This window comes from Amphiprion ocellaris, chromosome 8 (genome assembly GCF_022539595.1).
Source record: "Amphiprion ocellaris isolate individual 3 ecotype Okinawa chromosome 8, ASM2253959v1, whole genome shotgun sequence".
NCBI lineage: Eukaryota > Metazoa > Chordata > Actinopteri > Pomacentridae > Amphiprion > Amphiprion ocellaris.
The window spans coordinates 8791059-8813183 of NC_072773.1; the positions used below are offsets into that span (position 1 = coordinate 8791059).

The following is a 22125-nucleotide window of genomic DNA, read 5'->3' on the forward strand; positions in this document are numbered from 1 at the left end:
AAAGGTACAAAAGTTTATTGTCAGAATTGCATTAAAGAAAACAACAGCGGTCCGGGGACAGAAAAACACAAGTATAGCGAGAAGAATAACTTAACTTTTCCATGACACGTAGTGCATTAGTGCATCCTGTACATCTCTGTCCTCCTCCTCTACACCTTGTGCCACTGCAGGCTCATGTGCTGCTGCTTCAGGTAAATCCCATGAAGTCTCATCAGAGAGCATCTGAAACACATACACAGCATACATATTTTAATACCTAATAGTGATAAACTGCAGCCATTTCAGGGTCGTTCACAGGACTGATACACGATAGCTAGCGAACTAGCATTAGCTTACCCTCATATGTCGTCTAGTTCATATCCTCGTCTTCAGCTTGATACTGCTGCATCGCCTCCCAAACTCTCCTGTGTGTCTCCTGAATGTTTCGACTCGCCGCTCTCAGCTTTCTCCGACTCTTCTATTACTCTGAATCTGACAGAAAGCCACAGACCGAGCAGCAGGTGTACCATCGTCTCCATGTACATTGTTGCATTGCGTTTGTGTCGCACAGAAATGACGGTAAGGGACTTTCGGGCCACCGTGCTATGACGACTCAACCCACGATGAGGTGGTTCTCAATGTAATGGAAAAACAACTAAACCGAGACGAGCTGTGGCGCGCCGAGTAGATGCTAAAGGAAATGCTAAAGGAAAATTTGTCTTGCACCGCATATATCAACATTTGGGAAAGAGGACCGAGTCTTTAGCGGTTGCTAATAAAGTTTTGTTTTATTGAGTATCCAAACCAACGTAGAGGTGAATAGCGCCACCCAGTGTATCGGAATGTGTTCACAAGCTCTGCGTCAATCCATTATCTGGAATCGATTTGCCTTGACTTGATGTGCAGGGTAACCAATCAGGTGTTAGGATCCGCCCACCGACTTTGACGGGCGAGGTTGACAGATAAAATAAATTCATGATCCACTGCAACACAAGGACCATGAAATAATTAATTAAATAGTGAAATAATATGTTTTTTACGTAAAATAATTGTTATTTTAATAAATTAATGACATATTTAATAACACATTTATGTATTTAATTCCAATTTTAATTAATTAATGACATATTTAATTCCAATTTTAATTAATTAATGACATATTTAATTATTTAATGATATATTTATTTAATAACACATTTAAGTATTTAATTCCAATTTTAATTAATGACATATTTAATTCCAATTTTAATTAATTAATGACATATTTAATTATTTAATGATGTATTTATTTAATTTTGGCACTTTTAGTCCTCCATACCAACCATCCTGTCTCACATTCTTTCAACCATTAAACCTAAATGCAAATGCACTGTTTTATATAAGTTTTATGTATGACAATTTTCATTTATTCACATGGGAATGCAAATAAACATAAGTTGCCCAGACATAAACAGGTCCTAAAGTCAATACTTCTCATATCTGGAGGGCCCAGTTAAATAAAGAAAAAACCTCCAGGAAGCTTATTAATATCGTAATAGGTTCATTTTAAACATGACTTAGTATGGACACTGAAATGTTGTCTGTCAACTATCAAATTCAAAACAGATAACCAGTTCACATACAGCTCAATGAGCTCCAGTTGATGAGGAGCATCATCAGGGTCCACAGAGAAAGGAGAAGAAAAAAGCAACATCTCATTTTCAATAGCTGAGAGTTGGTAAACTCATTGTTTTTGTATTAATATTGTCCTGTGGAAAACTGTTCATTACCTCCTGTAGAGCTGAGAAATGTGCAGTGTCAGGCTCAGTTTGTGACAAGTGTTTTTGGAAAAGTTGTAGCTTGGTTCCAAAGGTTTTGATGTGTGCAGACAACTGGCTCTTATCCTTGAAGTCTCATGTTCAGCGCATTCAGATGCTTTTTTAGGTCAACTAAAAACACCAAATCTGCCAGCAATAAAGGATCTGATCAGTTTCCCCACTGAGACAGAAAAAGTGCTGCTGTGAAGCAAAGACATTTTCCAGTTACTTCACGTTCTTAATGCAGTCACTCCTGGATAAGTTGTCATGTGCCCTAGAACGTTTTGACTGACGGGGTCTTTTTTTTTTTTTTTTTTTTTTTTTTTTTTAAATCTGCAGTTTCCATTTCAGAAATCATCTGGAAAGGATGGCAGCAACGTTACATATTCAGAGGTGGTCAACAGAGTCTTGCTGCTAACATTCAGCAACACAGAAAATTGCATTTTGCATCAGAGATATGCATATTCTGTTTGACAGCACTGGCAGGCCAGAAATTATACATTATATGATAGATGCATGTTTTTAAAGAGACAAGCTAACAGGGCTCCTTCTGTTCTTCTCCTCCACATCCTGACTCTTCCTGCCCAGATCTGCCTTCATAGTTGTGCTGCTTTCTCCTCAGCTTCAAGGTGGTTTTATGGTCATATTTTTAAAGTAATATTCAACCCTACCATAATACAAAATACAGGCAAGTCCACCACTGAGATGCAACATCATCAAGCACATTGATGTTCAGATTGCAGAATGGTCACGATTCATCCTCAGGAGTTCGTACTTCAAAGATGTCACTGTCAAGTCTGTAAGTCCATACTTACCGTACTCGATATTTATTTGATGAGAAGGAGGAGAAGTAAAGAATGACCAAGAGACATGAGAAGAGAAGAATGAGGATTAAAGACAGTAAAGGGAGGAAGAGACGGAAAAGTAATAGGACAAGAAGAAGAACAGAAAAGAGGAGAAGAAGGGAAGAACAATAAAGAGAAGCAAATGATGAAAAAGAGGGAGGAGTGATGATGGAAGGAGCAGGATAAAAGAAGAAAAATGAAAAGGAGGAGAAAGAATGAGAGTATAAAGGAGAGGAGAAAGGAATGAGGGAGGAAGAAACACAAGGTGCTGAGAAAAACAGAAGAGAAGAAGAATGAAGAAAACCAAGTCAGACAAGGTGAAAGAAAGACAAGAAGACAGAAGAAGAAGAAAAAGAGGAAGAGACTGAGGAAGCATAGAAGGATGAGGAACAAGTAGTAAAGGGAGGATGAGATGAAAACTGGGAGCAGTAGAAGGAGGAGACAATGAAGAAAGGAGGAGGAGAAGAAAAAGGAGAGGAGAAGAAGACAGTGAAGGAGGACAAAGGAGACAATGACAGAAGGAAGGAGAGAGGAAAAAGACAGAAATGGTAAAAAGAATGAGGAATAGGAGGAAAAAACAAGGAGCAGAAGGAAGAAGAGATCAAAAAGAAGATGAAGGTGACAGAGGAGGAGAAAGGAATGAGGGAGGACAAACAGAGTGGAGGAGGGAAAAAGGAGAAGGATAAGAAGAAAAGAATAAAGTAGAGAAAAAGGCAGAGAAGAAGAAGAAGAAAAGACAAGACAGAAAGAACAGAAAGAGGAACGAATGAGGACAAGGAGGAAAGGGAGGAAGAGACAGAAATGTAGTAGAAGGAAGAAGAGAACATGAAGAAAAAAGGAGGCAATGGAGAAGAACAAAGAAGAGAAGGAAAGAATAAGGAACAGAAGGAGAAAGAAATGAAAAACAGAAGGAAGATGATGGAGAAGGTAGAGGAGAAAGAATGAAACAACAGGAAGAGGAAGTGTAGAAAAGAATAAGGATAGGAAGAAGGCAAATAAAAAGAGGAGAAAGATGAGAAGAAAGAAGCAGAAGATAGAGAACGAGAAAAATAGAACATGACAGAGAACAGAGGAGAAGAAGGGAGAAAAAGACAGGAAGAGGAGAAAGATGAAGACAGGAGGAGAAGCAACGACTGTGGGAAAAAGGCAAATAAATGTAGAAGCAAGAATGGAAGAAGAAAGAAGCATCTTCAAACAGATGAAGAAAAGAAAAGAATGAAGAAAAACAAGGAGAAGAGGAAGAAAGATGAAAAAGAACAAGAACGTGACAGAAGGAGGAAGAGGAAGCAGGAGTCGGAGAAAGAGTCAAAGGAGAAGAAAGAAGGAGATGCCAGATGGAGGTGAAGGAAGAAAGAAGGCGATAAAGACAGGAGAAGACAGAAGAAGGAGAAGACTAGAAAAGGTAGAGAAGGAGGAGAAGAGGAGAATAAAGAGGAAAAAACAAAATGGCTGAAGAATAAAGGAGAAAGAGGAGAAGGAAAGAAGGAGGAAGAAAGGAAGAGGAGAAGGAAGAAGAACAAGTAAAAGGAAGGAAAAGTAGCAGAAGTAGTAGGAGAAGGAGGACACCATGAAAAAACAGGAACAGGAAAGGAACAAAGGAGAGAAGAAGAGAAGAGAGGAGAAAATTGGAATTGAAGTAGAAGGAGGAGGCAGGAGGAGAATGAGGAAGAGAAGATAAAGAAGGAAGAGGAGAAAGAAAGAGAAGAAGAAGAAGACAGAGAGGGACCAGGAGGAGAAAAAAAGAATGAGAAAAAGAGGGAAGAGATGAAATGAATGAGGGACAGAATGAGGAAGAGTAGGAGAAAAAGGAGGAAGAGGAACAAGGAGCAGAGGGAGGAAGGAATAGAGAAGAATGAGTCGTAGAAGAAGGAGGAGAACACGAGGAAAAAGTAGTAGTAGCAAGCGAAAGGAGGACAAGAAAGCAGGAAGAGAACAAGACAGAAGGACAAGAGAAGTGGGAAGAGTAGAAGAAGGAAAAAACTAAGAAAAAAGAAGGAGAAGATGGTATCCGATGAAGAAAGAGGAAAGGGAGGACGGGATGAGAATAGGGAGCAGTAAATGGAGAAGAAAAAGGAGATGGAGAAAAAGGAAGAAGAGAAGAACGGCAAAGTGGAGACAACGACAGAAGGAGACAAATACAGAAGGAAGAGAAAGAATGAAATGAAGATAGGAGGAGAGAGGAGAACAACACAGACAAGGAGGAGGAGAAAGAAGATGCAAAAAGAAGATACAGGACAGAAAGACAGAGATGGAGTAGAAAAGCATGCTGGAGAGAGGAAGAAGGAAGAAGAACAAGGAAAAGATGAAGTAACAGGTGAAAAGGGAAGAAGAGGGAGGAGAAGATAGGAGGGTGAGGAGAAATGAGACAAAGAGGAGGAGAAAGAAAAACAAGGAGTTTGAGATAGAGGAGGAGAAAGGAGAAGATGCAGGAGGAGGAGGATCAAATGAAGAAGAAAAAAGAGGAGACAGAAGGAAGAAAAGACAAAAGGACAATAAAGGAGAAGCAATCAGATGAGGAGGAGGAGAAGGAAAGAGGAAGGAGGTGACAAAGGAGAATGAAGGAGAAGACCGGAGAAGAATCTTTTCCTTTTTCTTACAAGAAAGACAATTAGAAAAATGAGGAAGGAGGAAGAAGAGCAAGGAGTAGAGAGATGCAGAGATGAAGAAGACAACAGAAGGAGAAAAAAGGAGACAAAAAAAGGAGGAAGAGAAGGAAACAGCAAAAAGAGGAGGACAAAGTAGGAGAAGGACATGAAAAAGGAAGAGGAGAAAAGAATGAGGTAGAAAAGGACAAGAATGAGGAAGAGGAAAAGGAGAAGAGGGGGAGGAGTAGGAAGAAGATGAACAAGGAGTAAAAGGAGGAAGAGATGGAAAAATAATAGAAATAGTAGGAGAGGAAAAGAAAAAAGGTGCAGAGGAGAAATAAAGAAGAAAAAGAGGAGAGGAAGGAGGGAAATAGGAGGGGACAAGTAGAAAAAGGATGAGAAAAGAATGGCAAGACTGAAGGAAAGGAGAAGGAAGAGGAAGAGCAGAAAGAGAAGCAAGATGAGCAAGGAGCACAGGGAGGAAGGGATGAAAAGAAGAGGAAGAAGGCAACAGAGAAGGAGGAGGAGAAAGGAGACAGAAAGGGTAGAAGGAAGGATATGGAGAAAGGACAAGACAACGAAGGAGAAAGAAGTAGACAAAAAGGAGGAGGACAAAGGAGAAGGATAGATGATGAAGAATGAGTAGTAGAAGAGGAAGGGGGGAAACAAAGAAAAAAGGAGAAGTAGAAAAAGATGGAAGAGAAGAAAAGCAATAAGCAAGAGGAGAAGACAAGAATGAAAGGGAGGAAAAGAAAAGAATGAAAAACAATACGGAAGAAAAAGGCATAAAGGGAAGAAGGGATGAGAAAAGGGAGTACTGTAAGGAGACAAAGACGATTAAGAAGAGAAGATGACAAGGTAGGAGAAAGGAGGAGGGTATAGAAAAGAATGAGGTAGAAAACCAGAAGGTGAGACTGAGTAAGAGAAAAAAAGAAAAGGAGGAGAAGGAAAGAATGAATACAAGGATTAGGAGAAGAGAAAGGCAAGATGAAAAGGATAAGGAGAGAATGAGGGAGAGCAGGAGAAGAAGATGAAGAGAAGCAAGGAGTCAAGGGAGGAACAGATGAAGAAAAATGAGTTATAGAAGAGGAAGGAGGAGAACAAAAATGGACAAGGAAGAGGAGAAAATTAAGATGGAAGGAGAAAAGGGAAAAAGAGATGAGAAGAGGGAGCAGTGCAAGGAGACAAAGATAGAAAAAAAACACGAGAAAAAGAAGGAAAAGAAAAAGACAGTATAGGAATAGAAAAGGAAGAAGAATGAGTAGAATGAAGAAGAGATGGACATGAAGGCAAAAGGAGGGAGAAGGAAAAGAAAAGGAAAAGAAAAATAGGAGGGGAAGAATAGAAGAAGACAGAAGGAGGATGATAAAAATGACAAGACAGAAAAAGAAGAAAAGAATAAGGAAAAGCAGAGGAGAAAGCAAGAAGAGGAGAAAGAAGACAAAAGACAAGGAGGAGAAGGAATGAGGAGAAGAAGAGAATGGGAGATGAGAAGAATAAGAAGAAGGAGGAAGAGAAGCAAGAGATGAAAAAGACGAGGAAAAAGGCCACAGAGAAGGAGGACAAAGGAGATAAATACAAAGGAGGAGGAGAAAGTACAAGACAGAAAGAGGAAAGAAAAACTGGGAGATGGAGTAGAAGAGGAAGATAGAAGGAAGAGGAAAAGAAAACATGAAGAAAAGAAGGAGGAGATGAAAAGAATGAGGAAGAGGAGGAAGAAATACAAGGAGCAGAGGGAAAAGAGATGGAAATGTAGTAGGAGAGAACAGAGTAGAACATAAAGGGGGGAGAGAAGAAAACAGGAGAACAGAGAAGGAAGGAGAAAAATGTAAGAGTAGTAGAATAGAGAAGAACTATGAGAAAGAATGAAAGGGAGAAGAAAGAAGAAGCAGAAGAAGAATAAAAGAATGAGGGAGAGAACAGAACAAGGAGCAGAAGGAGGAAAAAACTAGTAGGCAGAAGGAGAAGACAGAAGAAAAGTAGAAGTCAGAAGGAGGAGCAGAAGAACGGAGAGGACAGAAAGTGAAGGAGAGGGAGGATGAACAAGGAGTAAAGGGATTAAGAGTTTGAAAACTAGCAGGAGTAGAGGATGAAAAAAAGGGATAGAAAAGAAGAAAACAGAAGAAGAGAAGGAGGGAGAAAAAATAGAAGGATGGGATAAGAATGACAAGACAGAAGAAAAGAATGAAAGGAGTAGAAGAAGACAAGACTAAAAGAATGAGGGAGAGAAGGAGAAGAAGGAAGGAGAGGAACAATGAGTAAAGGGAGGAAGAGATGAAGAAGAATGAGTAGAAGAGGAAAGTAGAAAACAGGAGTAGAAGAAGGAGGAAGAGGAGAAGAAAGGAGAACAGAAAGAGGAAGAAAAGAGGAGGAGTAGAAGACAGGACAATAAAACAATGAAAAGGAGGAAAAGGAAGACAGAAAAGGAGGAGGAAGAAGAAGACAGAAGAAGGACAAAGGAGAAGAAGAGAAGAGGAGGAGATGGAAAAGTAGTAGATGCATTAGGAGGGGGAGGAGAACATGAAGGAAAAAGCGGTGAATGAGAAGGAAAAATGACAAGAGAAGAAGAAGGAGAAAAATAAGGAGTAGAAGAAGAAAAGAACGAGGAAGAGACGAATAAGACGTAGACAGAAGGAAAAGGAGAAGAGAAGAATGAGGAAGAGCAGAGAAGAATGAATGAGACAAAGGCAGAAGGAGAAGAAAAGAATGAGATGAAGAGAAGGGGAGATAAGAATGAGGGAGAGTAGATTGGGAAGGAGGAAGCACAAGATATCTAAAACAAGAGGAAGAAGAGAAGAATAAGGAAAAGCAACGAGTAAAAGGGATGAAGAGATGAAAACATAGTGGGAGAGAAAGAAGGAGAACAAAGAAAAAGGGGGAACAGAGAGCAGGAAGGAGAAAAACAAGGGAGGAGAAGAAGACAGGAAGATCATTAACAAGAATGAAAAGGAGAAGAAAGAATGAGAGGACAGGAGGAGAAAAGGAGGAAGAAGGAGAAGACGGAATGGGGAGCAGAAAAAGAAGGTAGAAAAGGAGAAGAGAATGAGGAGGAAGAATCAGAAGGCGGAAGAGATGGATAAGCAAGAGGGAGAGAGAAAGGGCCAGAGGAAATAAAATGTAGAAGGACAAAGACGAGAGGACTAAGAAAAACAGAAATAGAAACAGAAAAAAAGAAGGAGAAAGAAAACTCAAGGAAGACAAGAATAATTAAAAATAGACAGAAGGAGAAGGAGAGAGGAATGAGGAAGAGCAGAGTAGACAAAGAAGGAAAATGAGAAAGAAGGAGAAGAAGAGAAAGGAGGAGGAGAAAGGATAAAAAAGACAGAGGAGGTAGAAAGAAGGACATGAAGAAGAACAAGACAAAGAAGGAGAAAGAAGACAGAAAAGGGAGGAAGCAAAAGAAGGAGAAGAAGAAAAGAATGAGGGAGCACAGGGAGGAAAAATGAGAAGACAGAAGCAGGAAAAGATGGCAGAGGAGAAATAAATAGAAGACAGAGGAGTAAGAGGAGAAAAAATGAAAAACAGAAGGAGAATAAAGAAGAAGCCAAAAGAAGGAGAAAAAACAAAAGACAAAAGGAAAGCATGAGGAAGAGAAGGAGAAAGAACAACAAGGAAAGAGGGGAAGAGTTGGAAAAGAAGCAGTACTAGGAGAGAAAGGAGGAGGACAACTCAAGAAGAAAGGGGAAGAGAAGAAGAAAAAAGGAGAGGAGGAAGGAGTAACAAAATAGGAAGATGGGATAAGAAAATGACAAGACAGAAGGAGAAGGAAGACAAGAGAAGGAGGAGACAAAACAATAGAGTGAGGAAGAGTAGAAAGAGGGGGAACAAGGAGTAATAGAGAAAGAAATGAAAAAGAATAAGTAGAACAGGAAGTAAAATGTGAAGAAAATACAGGAAAAAGAAGGACGAGGAGAAGACAAGAGTGACAAAAAGAAGGAGAAGAATAACAAAAGAATGAAGGACAGAAAGAAAATGCAAGAACAAGGAGTAAAGGAAGTTGTGTAAGGAGACAATGAAGCGAGGAGGAGAATAAAAGAGTGAGAAAAATGAAAAGAATGACAAAGAAACAAAAACAGTGGAGGAGAAAGAAGGAGACAAAGACTGAAGGAAGAGGAGAAAGAAGAGAAAGATGGAAGGAGGAGTAATAGAGAAGGGAGAAGGAGAACAAGGGTGGAGGGAAGAGGAGATGAAAGAAGAAGAGGAAAATGACGGGAGGAGAAAGAAGGACAAGAAGACAGAAGAAGAGAAAAGGCTAAGAAGATGACAGAATAGGAAGAGGAGAAAAAGAAAAAGAAAGGAGGAAAGAAGGAGGAAGTGAAGGAGGTGGAGAAAAGGATAAAGGAAAACAAGAAGTAGAGGGATGAAGAGATGATGAAGATGACAGAAGGAGAAGGAAAAGAAGATGGAGGTAAAGAAGGAATCCAAAGAATAATGAGTGGAACGAGGGAGAGAAGAAGGTGAAGAAGAAAAAGTAGTTAAGAGAAAGGAAGAGAACATGAAGGAAAAAGCAGAATGGAGGCAAAGGAAGGGGAAAAAAGACAGAAGAGGAGAAGAAAATGGAGAAAAAAACTGAAGGCAGTAGAAGCAGAAGGAAGGGGGAAAGAGGAGGACAAAACAATGGAAGGAAAGGGATGAGATGACGAGAGGGGGAGAAAAAGGAGGAGAGGGAGGAAGAAGAAGGATTAGAAAACAGACAAGAAGAAGAGTAGTAGGAGAGGAAGAAGGCAGAAAACATGATGAAAGAAGGACAATAAAAGAGAAGACAAGGCAAAGAATAAGAACAAAAAAAATAGTGCATTTTATAAAACGTGTACAGAACAGCATTCAAAGGCCACTTTTCTGTCGTCTCAGAGGTGGGAAGGTCCACAATCACATCAGGAGACCTGAGGGTGGAAAACAAAAGTCAAACACAATGACTTCCTGGACAGTTTCACATGTTAATGATTGTTGGTTGCATAGCATTAAATAGTAAAAGATCACCAAAACATAAATCAAGTTCCAACATAATGTTTCAAACCCACCCTTATCTAATATTTACATGATAGCTCTGCTTCAGCAGCTTGGAGGACTCAAAGCCAAAGCTGATGAATTTGAGGTCTGTGTTTTGATTCACCAAAATGATGCCATGTGCTTTCATATTTGTATTATGCCAACATTCTTCAGTCTGGATGGCTGTGAGCAGCTACAGGGACAGAAAGTTAAATAAAGAACCCACCAGAAAAGGTCTCGGGAAAAACACGGCTTTCCAGACCATTCAATGCAGTCATTTTCAGTTTGAAGAAGCACTTATCGTTTCTGATGCTGAGCAAAGCTGCAGTCAGACATTTAAAACACTGAAAAGTCCTTTAGAGTGTAATGACGCTTTATCTGAATAAAAACTGTCCTGGAATCTCTGATGGAGTTCAGGATTCATCCAGAACAAGAACATTATTTACCATCAGGACCAGTGTTAAAGTGTGTAAATACAATCATCACTATCAGTTTGAAGAAGCACTTACAGTTTCTGATGCTGAATAAAGCTGCAGGTATTTAATAGTCAAAAGAAAGAATGTCACCCACAGTCAGCTTTAGGCAGTAAATGGGTTATCTGTAGGTATAATGATGTTTCTGAAAAATCCACAATTAAATTCTAGGAAATCTGAATATTACTGTTTAACAAATCAACTAGGAATCCGAGAGTTTGAAGAGAGGGTCAGCTTATGAGGCCACATTCTCCATCAGCTATGAAACACTGATACAGTCAATCAGCTGCAGTGAACAAAACCACTCAGAATAACGCTGAACCTTGTTGACATTATGAGCAGTCAGCAACAGGCCTCATCCGAAATAAGCACACAAAAGTGGGAGCTACTGTGACAGCCTCTTATTCTCCAGCTTACAAACTGGAAATCAAACATCGGACAGGAGGCAGGAAACACGCAGTTACTCACACGGTTATGGAAGAAAACAGCAGAACAGCTCGGTTTGACTCGGAGAAATGAAATAACAGGTGGAGCATCAGACCGACACTGGTTCAGTTCAGCTCTGAGTTCAGAACAACACAAACCTGACTGTGCGTTTTAAACAACATCGTAACATCCGTTCACAGACAGGATCAGCTCTGAACTGAAAAAGACCCGATGTCCAACAACATTTTCAACAAGCAGCTAAACTCAGCTACGATCTCTGAGCCTGGACGCTGTGAGGTCATAAAGCCTCTCCGAACACTTCTGCTGACCGTTCCATGGATTCCACAAATAAACACTTGGAGCATTTTTTGAAAAATGGCCTCGACGCCATTTTGTTTCCAAAAGTTTCAACACCAAATTCGAGAAAAATCCATGTCCTCAAACCAAAATATCAGTTTTCCCAAATGACTACAGCATTAAAAGCACATTCCATACATTTCCCTCAACTTTTCACATAAAATAAATACGGAAATTACACCAAGAAACCGTCTGTATCACCAAAACAGTTTTTCAAACAGGTCCTCAAACATTCTGTTACTTAAACTTTAAATTCAACAATTTATTCTAAATTTTCTCCTGAAATGGCGTCCAAGATGTTTCTGAAGGTCAGTTTAGGAGTCATGCTCAGCAGAAACACCACTTTTATTTTCTTACCTGTGTGCTGACTCTCCAGGTCTGTCAGGCCTCCAAACAGCAGCTGCTCTTCTGTCTGATCCGTTTGTCCAGCGGGTCGGTTTTCTTCTTCTTCTGTCAGTAATCCACCGAGTTTGTTCTTCAACAAGGTCCATTCTTCAGATGCTTTCCAGCGTTTCAAATCTCCAGAGTCCATCTCCCAGTTTCTCTAACAGCTCAGCTCCAAATCCAAGTGCAGAATGACAGTCGAAAGAGCAGCAGGTCTTTTATAGGAGTTCGGCTGCGTGTCATCGTTGTTTCCATGGCGTTAAGATGACGCACGCACGCGCATGTGCGTGACAGACGTTGATATGAAGTTAAATGTATGATCTATACCGTCAGATTATTTGTTTCTAAATGATATTTTCCACCTATATGCACCAGTATTAATATACCACCAGTATAAAAAATATACGGGGCCCAAATTTATCTTAAACAACCAGTAAATTAAGTTTTTCCAACAAGATCAGACTCTGAACGATCATGTATTGATGTACAAACCATCTGTTTGTTTGGGTTCACCTTCAAAATAAGAGCCTATACCTAGTAATGAAGCTTAGTAAGAGGCTCTACTTTAACCTTGACCATTATTATAATTTTTTTCTTAGTTCGTTTCTTTTCATGACCAAAAAAAAAAAAAAAAAAAAATCCCGGCAGTGACAGGGAACTACCAAGGTTCGTTGAAATATGCTCAAAAAAAGAGACGAAAAAGGAAATTACCAGGGTTTGTGTAATATCCTAGCTTTAAAATGCTTTTTTAAATTTTTTTTTTTTTACATTTCAGATGATGTCTGCCATCGCGTGGCATCTTGACATGGATCTTTGGACAGGAGGGGTTTGCCAGATTTTAAGAAGGAAAAAAACGTAGGTAGTCAGAGGAAGTTACCATAATACTTTGTAGGATGCCAGCCTATCAATATAAAAGCATGGAGACGTTAATAGAAACACATCAGGGTCTTGCCAGCCTCGAAGAAGATACACAGGATGTATTGAGTAATGACAGCGCACAAGAAAGTTTGGTGAACAGTGAAGGAAGAGGAGATGACATTAAGCTTGTTGGGTGGAACATTTTCTTATAACAACTGGAAAAATAAAATAAACAACCGGAACAATAAAATAAACACCTGGGGGAAATAAAGACTCAGGAAAATGAAATAAACAACCAGAAAATAAAATAAACAGCTGGAAAAATAAAATAAACAACCAGAAAATAAAATAATCAACTGGAAAAATGACATAAACAATTGTGTAATAGCAATTTCAGCCAACCCCTCTGGTTTGCTGTTTGACTTTTACTGATGGCTGAGTTGGATTTGTGTCTTGACACATGCAGATAAAGATGAGTAGTGGCTCCAGTTCTTCCCAATGACCATTTATTGCTTGAATGAATTTACAGATAAATTGAAAAATCAATTAACAAAGTGTAGCAAGAGTTTGCCTTATTACAATGTAATTATGTAATTACTTACAACTAGGAGTGTGTAGCGTTAAATAATGATAATACTAAAAGTGGTTGAATTAGGTGAGAATATATACTGGGCTATTGTCAGAAGGTTAGATTCGGCTACTGGAGGGCAGTGCAGTAAATGAGACCAGGAGATAGTAATTTGATTTTAAATGTGGAAATATATTATAAGAATGTTAACAAAATAAAGCAAAACGTATTTACAAACTGCAGTAATTTCTGTGCACAGATTAATCAATCAATCAAAAGAACAACAACCAGTCAACAATACAATTGCTTCTGTTTTTCATGAAGTTCAATAAATCAAACTAGAAAAAGAAAACAAAATGGATCCCAAGGTCCGACCAAGCATTTGGGTGGCTCCAAACGCATACTGAACGCAATTGTTCATTTGGGGCTTTTATTGTTCGAGGGGGGTAGTTTCCAACGCGCAAATTGTCCAGAGGGGGAGTAGGTGGATGTGAAAGGGCTCAGTAGTGAGAAGGTAGGAGAGTGAGCAGGCTGCTAAGCCTCCTACCAGACCATGGGATGTTGACAAAGGGTTGGGATTTCTTCAGGCTCCTGGCTTGGGATCGAAGCTCGCCATCGAATAGATACAGGAAATCCGTGGTGGATCAGGGGCACCTGGCCTAGATGAATCAAAATACCAATCTTTAGGCCTTTGTTAGCTGTTGGCTAATTGCTAAGCTAGCATTAGTCACACATAGCCAAAATCGCTGCCAGACATGATACATTTCCTTATAAGGTCATTTCGGGTCAAGTTAGCATGCTAGCGTTAGCATGCTAATAGTTAGCATGCTAACATTAAATTTACATCAATAAAACAAAACAATATACATCAAAGTAACACTGGAGCCTCATGTTAGCATTAGCAGTTAGCATTAGCATGCTAATGCTAACAAGCAAAAATTGTTAAGATTCAAACTCACCAGTTCCTTATGATCACAAAGCACAAAACAAGGTAGAGTCCCAACACAAAAGTACAGGTCTGGATTCTACAAAAAGTTACGAAACAGTAGTTTTAAAATTGTGCAAATGGATAGGCTTGAAAAGTCAATATGTTGGAAATGACCTGAGCAGCTGCTGTCTCTGGCTCCTCTCCCACACAACTGAGGAGAGTGGAGTCAGAGCAGCTTATATAGGGCTAGAGAAGTCACCGATTGGATGATTGCTGTCATGTGACCTGGTCACATGTCATGAGGCATTCAGGGGCAGGGAAAATGTGGGAAAAACTAAAATCGAGTGGAAAAATGTTTTTCAACCTCAGTTTTCACCCCGGTTACAAAAGATTTGAAGGAAAGAGTCTTTAGAAGGCCTTGTTCCTTCTTGCAGCTGCATGGTCAAAAAACTTTTTCCTTCCTCAGCCACACCCAGACAGATGCTGTGGCAGCTGGTCTTGAAGCCTTTACCTTAGGCTCCACCTACAGCTTCCTCAAGGGCACACCTGCACACACACTCTCTCTCCATTCCTCCCATCACATAAGCATACTAATAAAAAGAAAGAATGTGTGAAAATCAACACAAATCGCAATTTGGCTCCTACAAATTGGAAAACTGCCAAAAACTGCCAAAATTAAACAATTAGAATATGAAACAAACAACCAGCAAGGAAAACAAATAATTGGAAAAATAAAATAAATAACCAGGAAAAAAATAAACAACTGGAAAAATAACATAACCAAAAAATGAAATAAACCACTGAAAAAATAAAATAATAGATCTCTGGAAACTCCTTCAAGACTGTTGGAAAACCATTTCAGGTTCATTCATTGAGAGAATGACAAGAGTGTGCAAAACAGTAATCAAAGCAATGGGTGGCTGTTTGGAAGAATCCAAAATATAAAACATGCTTTGTTGTTTAGTACATAATTCCATATGTGTTCATAGTTTTCATGCCTTCAGTGAGAATCTACAATGTAAACAGTCATGAAAATAAAGAAAAACCATTAAATGACAAAGTGTGTCCAAACCTTTGAGTGTGTGTGTGTGTGTGTGTGTGTGTGTGTGTGTGTGCTATTGTGTATTATGAGAATATTTTGCATGAATACACGCCACACTATGAGGACATTTTGAATTATGAGGACAGGGTCGTTGTCCTCATAATTCTGACAATGCAGAAGGGTTTCTTTAGGTCTAGAAGGCAGGAATCCAACATTTCTCCAAAAGTCTCAACAATTCACACTGACCTGAATTTGTGTATAATTTGTGTATCAACATAGCGCCCCTGTAGACAGGTCCTGGTATTGCATCTGCTCATGAATTATTCCTACAGTGTATATTTCAGGGCTTCTGATTGGTTGACAGGCGGAAGGTCCCCATAATTGCGGATTTTGTCAGAAAAGCTGTGTATTCTCGAATTACACCATGCGGTCACCTCATAACCCAGAAAACTATGCTGTCATAAAGTAGCTACCACTTTTACTGGTAGACAGACAGAAAAACAGCAAGATATGACAATTAAAGAGACAGCTATGACCAGGAAAGACACAGATATAACCAGTACAGAGACAGATATGAAAAGAAAAGAGACAGATGTGACCAGTGCAGAGAAACATATGACCAGTAAAGAGAAAGATATGACCGGTAAAGAGGCAGATCTGACCAGTAAAGAGACAGATATGATCAGTAAAGAGGCAGATATGACCAGTAAAGAGACAGTTATGACAAGTAAAGAGACAGATATGACCAGTAAATAGACATATATTATCAGTAAAGAGACATATTTGACCAGTAAAGAGACATATGTGACCAGTAAAGAGAAATATATGACCAGTACAGAGACAGATGTGACCAGTAAAGAGACAGATATGATCAGTAAAGAGACAGCCATGACAAGTAAAGAGACAGATATGACCAGTAAAGAGGCAAATATGACCAGTAAAGGGACAGATACGACCAGTAAATAGACATATATTATCAGTAAAGAGACATATTTGACCAGTAAAGAGACATATGTGACCAGTAAAGAGAAATATATGACCAGTACAGAGACAGATATGACTAGTAAAAAGACAGATATGATCAGTAAACAGACACAAATGACCAGCGTGTCGCCATCCATCCATCCATCCATCCATCCATCCATCCATCCATCCATCCATCCATCCATTGTCTGCCACTTATCCGGGGCCGGGTCACGGAGGCAGCAGTCTAAGAAAAGAGGCCTAGACTTCCCTCACCCCATGTACCTCCTCCAGCTCTTCTGGTGGGACCCCAAGGCGTTCCCAGGCCAGCCGAGAGACATAGTCCCTCCAGCGTGTCCTGGGTCTGCCCTGAGGCCTCCTCCTGGTGGGACATGCCCAAAACACCTCCCTATCGAGCCGTCCAGGATGCATCCGGAACAGATGCCCAAGTGTTGTTGCCCCTCCGTTAAAAACTGGTAACCAGTCAGTCTGCCTATTTAAAGGGTGAAAAGCAGTTACTATGCTGTCACTGTACTGGTGTCATGGTGCGTATCACTCTGAACATGAACAACAGAAAGCTGAAGAAAGAGTTATCTCAGGACATTAGAAAGAAAATGATGAACAAGCTTGATTTAAAGGTTAAGAACATCTCCAAGCAGCCTCATGTTTCTGTGACAACAGCTACAAATATTCAGAAATTTAAGGTCCACAGGATTGTAGCAAACCTCTCTGGAAGTGGCTGCAAGAGATGATGACAAATTGAAGAGACACATGATATGAATGGTCATCAAAGAGCCCAGAACAACTTCCAAAGAGATTAGAAGTGAACTCCAAGTTCAAGGTATGTCAGTGTCTGATTGTACCATCCATCACTGTTTGAGCCATAGTGATGACCATGGATGAGTTTGCGGTTGAGAGCAAATCATAAAAAAACGAGACTGGAATTTTCGCAAATGCATATTGATAGGCCGCAGAGCTTCTCTGAGAATGTCCATTGGACAGAGGAAACAAAGCTGGAGCTTTCTGACAAGTCACATTAAGTCTATGTTCACAGATGCAAAAATTAAGCATACAAAGTAAAGAGCACTGCACCAACAGTAAAACATGGAGGAGGCTCTGTCATGTTCTGGGGCTGCTTTGCTGCATATGAATCTGTGCAGGGTTCAATGAAATCTCAAGATTATCAAGGCATTCTGGAGGGAAACGTGGTGCCCAGTTTCATAAAGCTTGGTCTCAGTCGCAGGTCATGGGTCCTCCAACAGGATAATGACCCAAAACACACAACTAAACACACAAAAGAACGGTTAAGAACAAAACATTGGACTGTTCTGTAGTGGCCTTCTATGAGCCCTGATCAAAATCCTATTGAACATCTGTGGAAAGAGCTGAAACATGGAGTCTCGAGAAGGCACCTTCAAATCTGAGACAGTTGGAGCAAACAAACAAATAAAACGCTAAATCAAGGGTACCATATTTTTGTCCAGGCCAGTTTCATGGACGAAATTTTTTTTTTAATTATTCAGTTTAACCACAATTCAAAAGCAATGTCTGATTTTTTTTATTTGTTAATTTTCAGGAAATAATTATTTGTTATTACTTAGTTTCAAGTTATTTCAGGTTTTTCTGTCTTAAACAGAAGGGTACCAACAATTTTGTCCATGTGTGTATGACCACTAAAAAGACAGATATGACCAGAAAAGATCGAGATTCAGAATGCTTTATTAATCCCCAAATGGCAATTTTTTTTTCTACAGTCGACCTCATTCAAGTAAAGAATTATATGAAATAAAGTAGATCAAAAGAGACAACAGCAATCAGATGATAGGACAAACACAGCCTCAACATAAACACAAACAGGTCAGTGTGATCTGCAGGAACCAAGACCCACTCTGCTGTCACGAGGAGCCAGATAGACAAACACCATTCATCCATTCATTATACCGCTTATCCATGAAGGGTCACAGGGGTGCTGGAGCCTATCCAAGCTGATATTAGGTGTGAGGCAAGGGGACACCCTGATCATTATCAATTAACCTAACAAGCATGTCTTTGGTTAGTGGGAAAAAACTGGAATATCAGGAAAGAACCCACAGGGCACCGGGAGAACATGCAGACTCCACACAGAAAGGTCCCAGCCCCAAGAGGTCGCGAACCAGGAAACTTCTTAGTGTTAGGCAGCAGTGCTAACCACTGCAGCATTGCGCCTCCTCTAGACAAAGTTCTGTGATTAAAAAAAGAGACAAATATGACCAGTAAAGAGACCTATAAGACAGATGTGCTTCGAATAGTTGCACAAAACAGTCAGTGTTTGGAAAATGGTGTTGAGTGCTGCATTTTTTTATGAGCTGGCTATATGCAATTGCCTACTTGCCTGCTCCATAAGAAGTAAGTGAATACAAATAATGTATGATTTTTTTGCCATCTCTTTTTTAAAATTTTTATTTAATTTTTTAAAACATTTTTTAAGATTGTTATTCGGCTATTTTTAATCGTTATTTTGAATAATTTCTGATGAATATGTCAGGGAAAGCACGTATTATATGTTGATATTTATTTAAGAAGTAATATTTTATATTTTCTTTTAAATATAGAAATGAAAATGGCGTTACTTTAACATACACACATTTGCTTGACATAATAAATAAAATAGAAAATGCGCTTCCTGAGGTTGACTTCTCTTCAGCCAATCACCGTCGTTGTTGTGGCCCTGTGACACCTAATGCTTCCTGACTTTCACCGTCTGCAGGAACACGTCTCTTTTGAATGCCTGCAGGTGTGGACGCAAGAGGTAAGGCCTGAAACTAACCACCATATGTGGAGTCCAAAAATTAGTGTGACCGAGTATATTTTTATATTGTTAGTTTAAAGCGTGAGTGTCATTCACAGTGTGCAGTCCTGCACTATTTTTCGGGCCAATAAACGTTAGCGCTGCATGCAACGCTACATGTGGTGCTAACGTTAATTAGCGTTAGCATGTGGCGCTAACGTTAATTAGCATTAGCTTTAAATGCAACGCTACGCATGTGAAGCTAACTTTAATGTTAGTTAGCCTAGCTTAGGTTAAGTCTGCATGTTTGCATTTACCTACCGAACTGTTTTTTTTTCTTTAAGCGTTCTTTTAATGAAAAGTTATCTTTGTGAGCAATTGAAATTATAGTAAGTTAATGTTATGTTAATGCACTCTGCAGATTTGCCATTTAATGAAACTTAGCTGCACAGTGTGTAAGTAAATATGCTATTTGGCACAGTTTAAGTAAAAGTAGAAAAAGTGTCTGGGATTTTTTTCACTGGGCTGTATTGGTACATTAAAATGAAAAAGTAATCCATGACAAAAGACAGCTGTACAGTGGTCTGTTGATAGTGATATTACTAGTGTAATGAAAGTTAAACCAGACTATTTCACTTTATGTGTTTCTGTTTATCATTCCTACAGGCATTATCATTTGACTGCATGACAAAACAGAAATGGCCATGAGGCCGCAAAGGGCAAAAATAAAACCAAAAGAAGAAGCAAAATATTTTGCATCCCTGGGTAAAGACAAGGATGGATTTGAAGTGCAGTTTATTAATTCATACAAAGGTGAGTTAAGATATTCAGGATTGTCTGCAAAATTAGATTTTTAATTATTGTGTTAATCTTAACTTTTTCTGACAATCTCCTGAGGTCGAGGAGTGTTCAGCAGGCGCTACTTTCAGAAAGGAGAGTTCCTCATAGAGTATCGTGGAGAAATAATAAGCAAAAAAGAACATGAAAACCGCCTTAGACTGTACCATGACGCCCTCAAAGTGTTCATGTTTGAATTTCGCCATGATGGAAAAAAATTATGGTAAATATAGTATCTCTTAACATTTTATTTCCCCCTTAGAAAAATAGCCTCAGCTTAGTAAAGGTCCACACTTATAAATTTGTTCATATATGTTTAATTACTGTCATAGTATAAAACCTTAACTCATCATAATTTTTGCTATTTCAGCATTGATGCAGCCAAAGAAGATAACTCCCTTGGGAGACTGGTGAACGATGACCACATCAGTCCAAACAGTAAAATGAAAACAATCGCAGTCACTGGAATACCGCATCTCTGTTTGTTCGCACTGAAGGATATCAAACCAGGAGAAGAGATAACGTACAACTATGGAGACTCTGACTGGCCTTGGAGGTTAAAGGTATAGATGGAATCTACCAGAATTTCACTGTTTTGGATTTACACAGTACAATTAAGCATGCCATGAATAATTTTCATGATCAGTCTTTTTATACCTTTGCACAATTTAGAGAATGATGAAAATATACACATTAGATAATGTACAGTACAATGTAAAAAATTATTGACCAGCAGTGGAACGTTTTCTTTTTGCATAATCTTGTTATGATGTATACTGCTAAACACACAATTACTGTACCAGCAAAGAAGTGTGTTCAAGCAAGACTAATTTTTCCTTGTATTATTTTCACAGTCTAGCCCAGAGAAGGAGCGGTTCTGCTCTGAGGTTTTGGTCAACCTCAGAGCAGACGATGCAACACAGATGGTAAATGCTGATTATGATGAAGGATTTTTTGTAATAGAGGAGCGATACTGGTAAATTTAATACTCGGGTGTTTTTAGTCATTTTAAACACATAATGATGACCTTGACATCTGATTCTTCCTGTGAAAACACTGAACAGTTAAATTCATTACCAGAGCACCTTGTTCTAGGCAGTGTTGTCCTCCCCTACTAGCTTGGTTATGAGGTCAGATTTTAAAGTCAAATCTAGATGAGGACTATCCCAGCTAACATTGTATCTAAGGAGGGCTACATCCAGTACATGCTGCACTTCTTTAGAATTAGTCATGTTAAACAGAGTGATCCAAACATACAACAAACATAGAACTGTGTATGCCGAGAACACTGTATGAATGTGGAGAATATCTGAAGAGTCAAATCGACACAGCAGTAAGAATTGACCTCTTCTTCTTAGTGAAAGGCTGAATACATTTGTTACGTTGTCATATAGTCATGATTCAGTGTGTGTTGTTGTGCATATATTATTGATTTGTTAAGTGACTACATGTTATTGTTATTGTTATTATTTTTCATCTGAAGCGCTGATTGTTTTGTCCTGTGTTTTTTCTTTTTTCTTCTCAAGACTTCAACGGAGGCAGATTGCCAAAATTCTGCTGTGGCCATGACATCAGACTGCCTCAGACAAGATGAACAGGTGATTTTTATTGATTGTTGGTACTGCATTATTTTTTCAATAACAAACTGTATTCTCTGCATGTCAGTATTAAATACCATAGAGACACAGTCTTCACAGTGACTGTATTGGTCAGGTACACTGAATACTTAGGACAGTGTATCCACTCTGTCCTTCATAGTAAGATTACTGATGTGGGTTTGTATGTTTTGTATAGCTAAATATTGTAGACACACAGTCCTCACAGTAACTATACTGGTCAGGTACACTGAATACTCAGTACGTGTTGTTAGTGTTAATTGTTTTTTTTCTACCTGTGACTAACAATTTTTAATGTGGTAAAAGTGTCCTGCAGTGTCATCATCATCAGTGACCATTCCACCAGTTCATAATTGTGTTGTAAACTCATACATACATACCACAAAGTGCAACCCTTGGTGCTAAAATTGTTTTAATTTTTTTTCCTCTTCTTGTCACAAGGTTTCAGGTGCCACAGTTCTTAATCATGCTGCTGGGACCTTAACATCTGATTCTTCCTGTGAAAACACTGAACAGGTAAATTCATTACCAGAGCACCTTGTTCTAGGCAGTGTTGTCCTCCCCTACTAGCTTGGTTATGAGGTCAGATTTTAAAGTCAAATCTAGATGAGGACTATACCAGCTAACATTGTATCTAAGGAGGGCTACATCCAGTACATGCTGCACTTCTTAAGAATTAGTCATGTTAAACAGAGTGATCCAAACATACAAC

The 22125-nt window shown here is 39.1% G+C and overlaps 1 protein-coding gene and 3 long non-coding RNA genes across 4 annotated transcripts; 1 reads left to right on the plus strand and 3 right to left on the minus strand.

Annotated features, from left to right (window-relative positions):
* Positions 1–1002, minus strand: LOC129349523 (uncharacterized). Its single transcript, XR_008602557.1, has 2 exons — positions 337–1002; positions 1–222 (listed from the first exon to the last, which is right to left on the minus strand). It is a non-coding gene; the product is annotated as an uncharacterized LOC129349523 (long non-coding RNA).
* A 6068-nt stretch (positions 1003–7070) lies between these two features.
* On the minus strand, positions 7071–12043 carry LOC129349520 (ATP synthase subunit a-like). The gene is made up of 2 exons (XM_055012927.1): positions 11808–12043; positions 7071–10088 (listed from the first exon to the last, which is right to left on the minus strand). Exon 2 carries the CDS (start codon positions 10027–10029, stop codon positions 8875–8877), a length of 1155 nt encoding a protein of 384 aa, XP_054868902.1. The 5' UTR covers positions 10030–10088; positions 11808–12043; the 3' UTR covers positions 7071–8874.
* A 993-nt stretch (positions 12044–13036) lies between these two features.
* On the minus strand, positions 13037–14612 carry LOC111584442 (uncharacterized). The gene is made up of 3 exons (XR_002747696.3): positions 14363–14612; positions 14220–14285; positions 13037–13919 (listed from the first exon to the last, which is right to left on the minus strand). It is a non-coding gene; the product is annotated as an uncharacterized LOC111584442 (long non-coding RNA).
* Positions 14613–15239: 627 nt separating this feature from the next.
* On the plus strand, positions 15240–20340 carry LOC118469128 (uncharacterized). The gene is made up of 3 exons (XR_008602484.1): positions 15240–19773; positions 19858–20020; positions 20168–20340. It is a non-coding gene; the product is annotated as an uncharacterized LOC118469128 (long non-coding RNA).
* The last annotated feature ends 1785 nt before the right edge of the window (positions 20341–22125 follow it).

Coding starts and splice junctions, on each gene's coding strand:
- LOC129349520 (XM_055012927.1), bottom strand. CDS start 10,029: ATGCTGTTCTGTACACGTTTTATAAAATGCACTATTTTTTTTGTTCTT.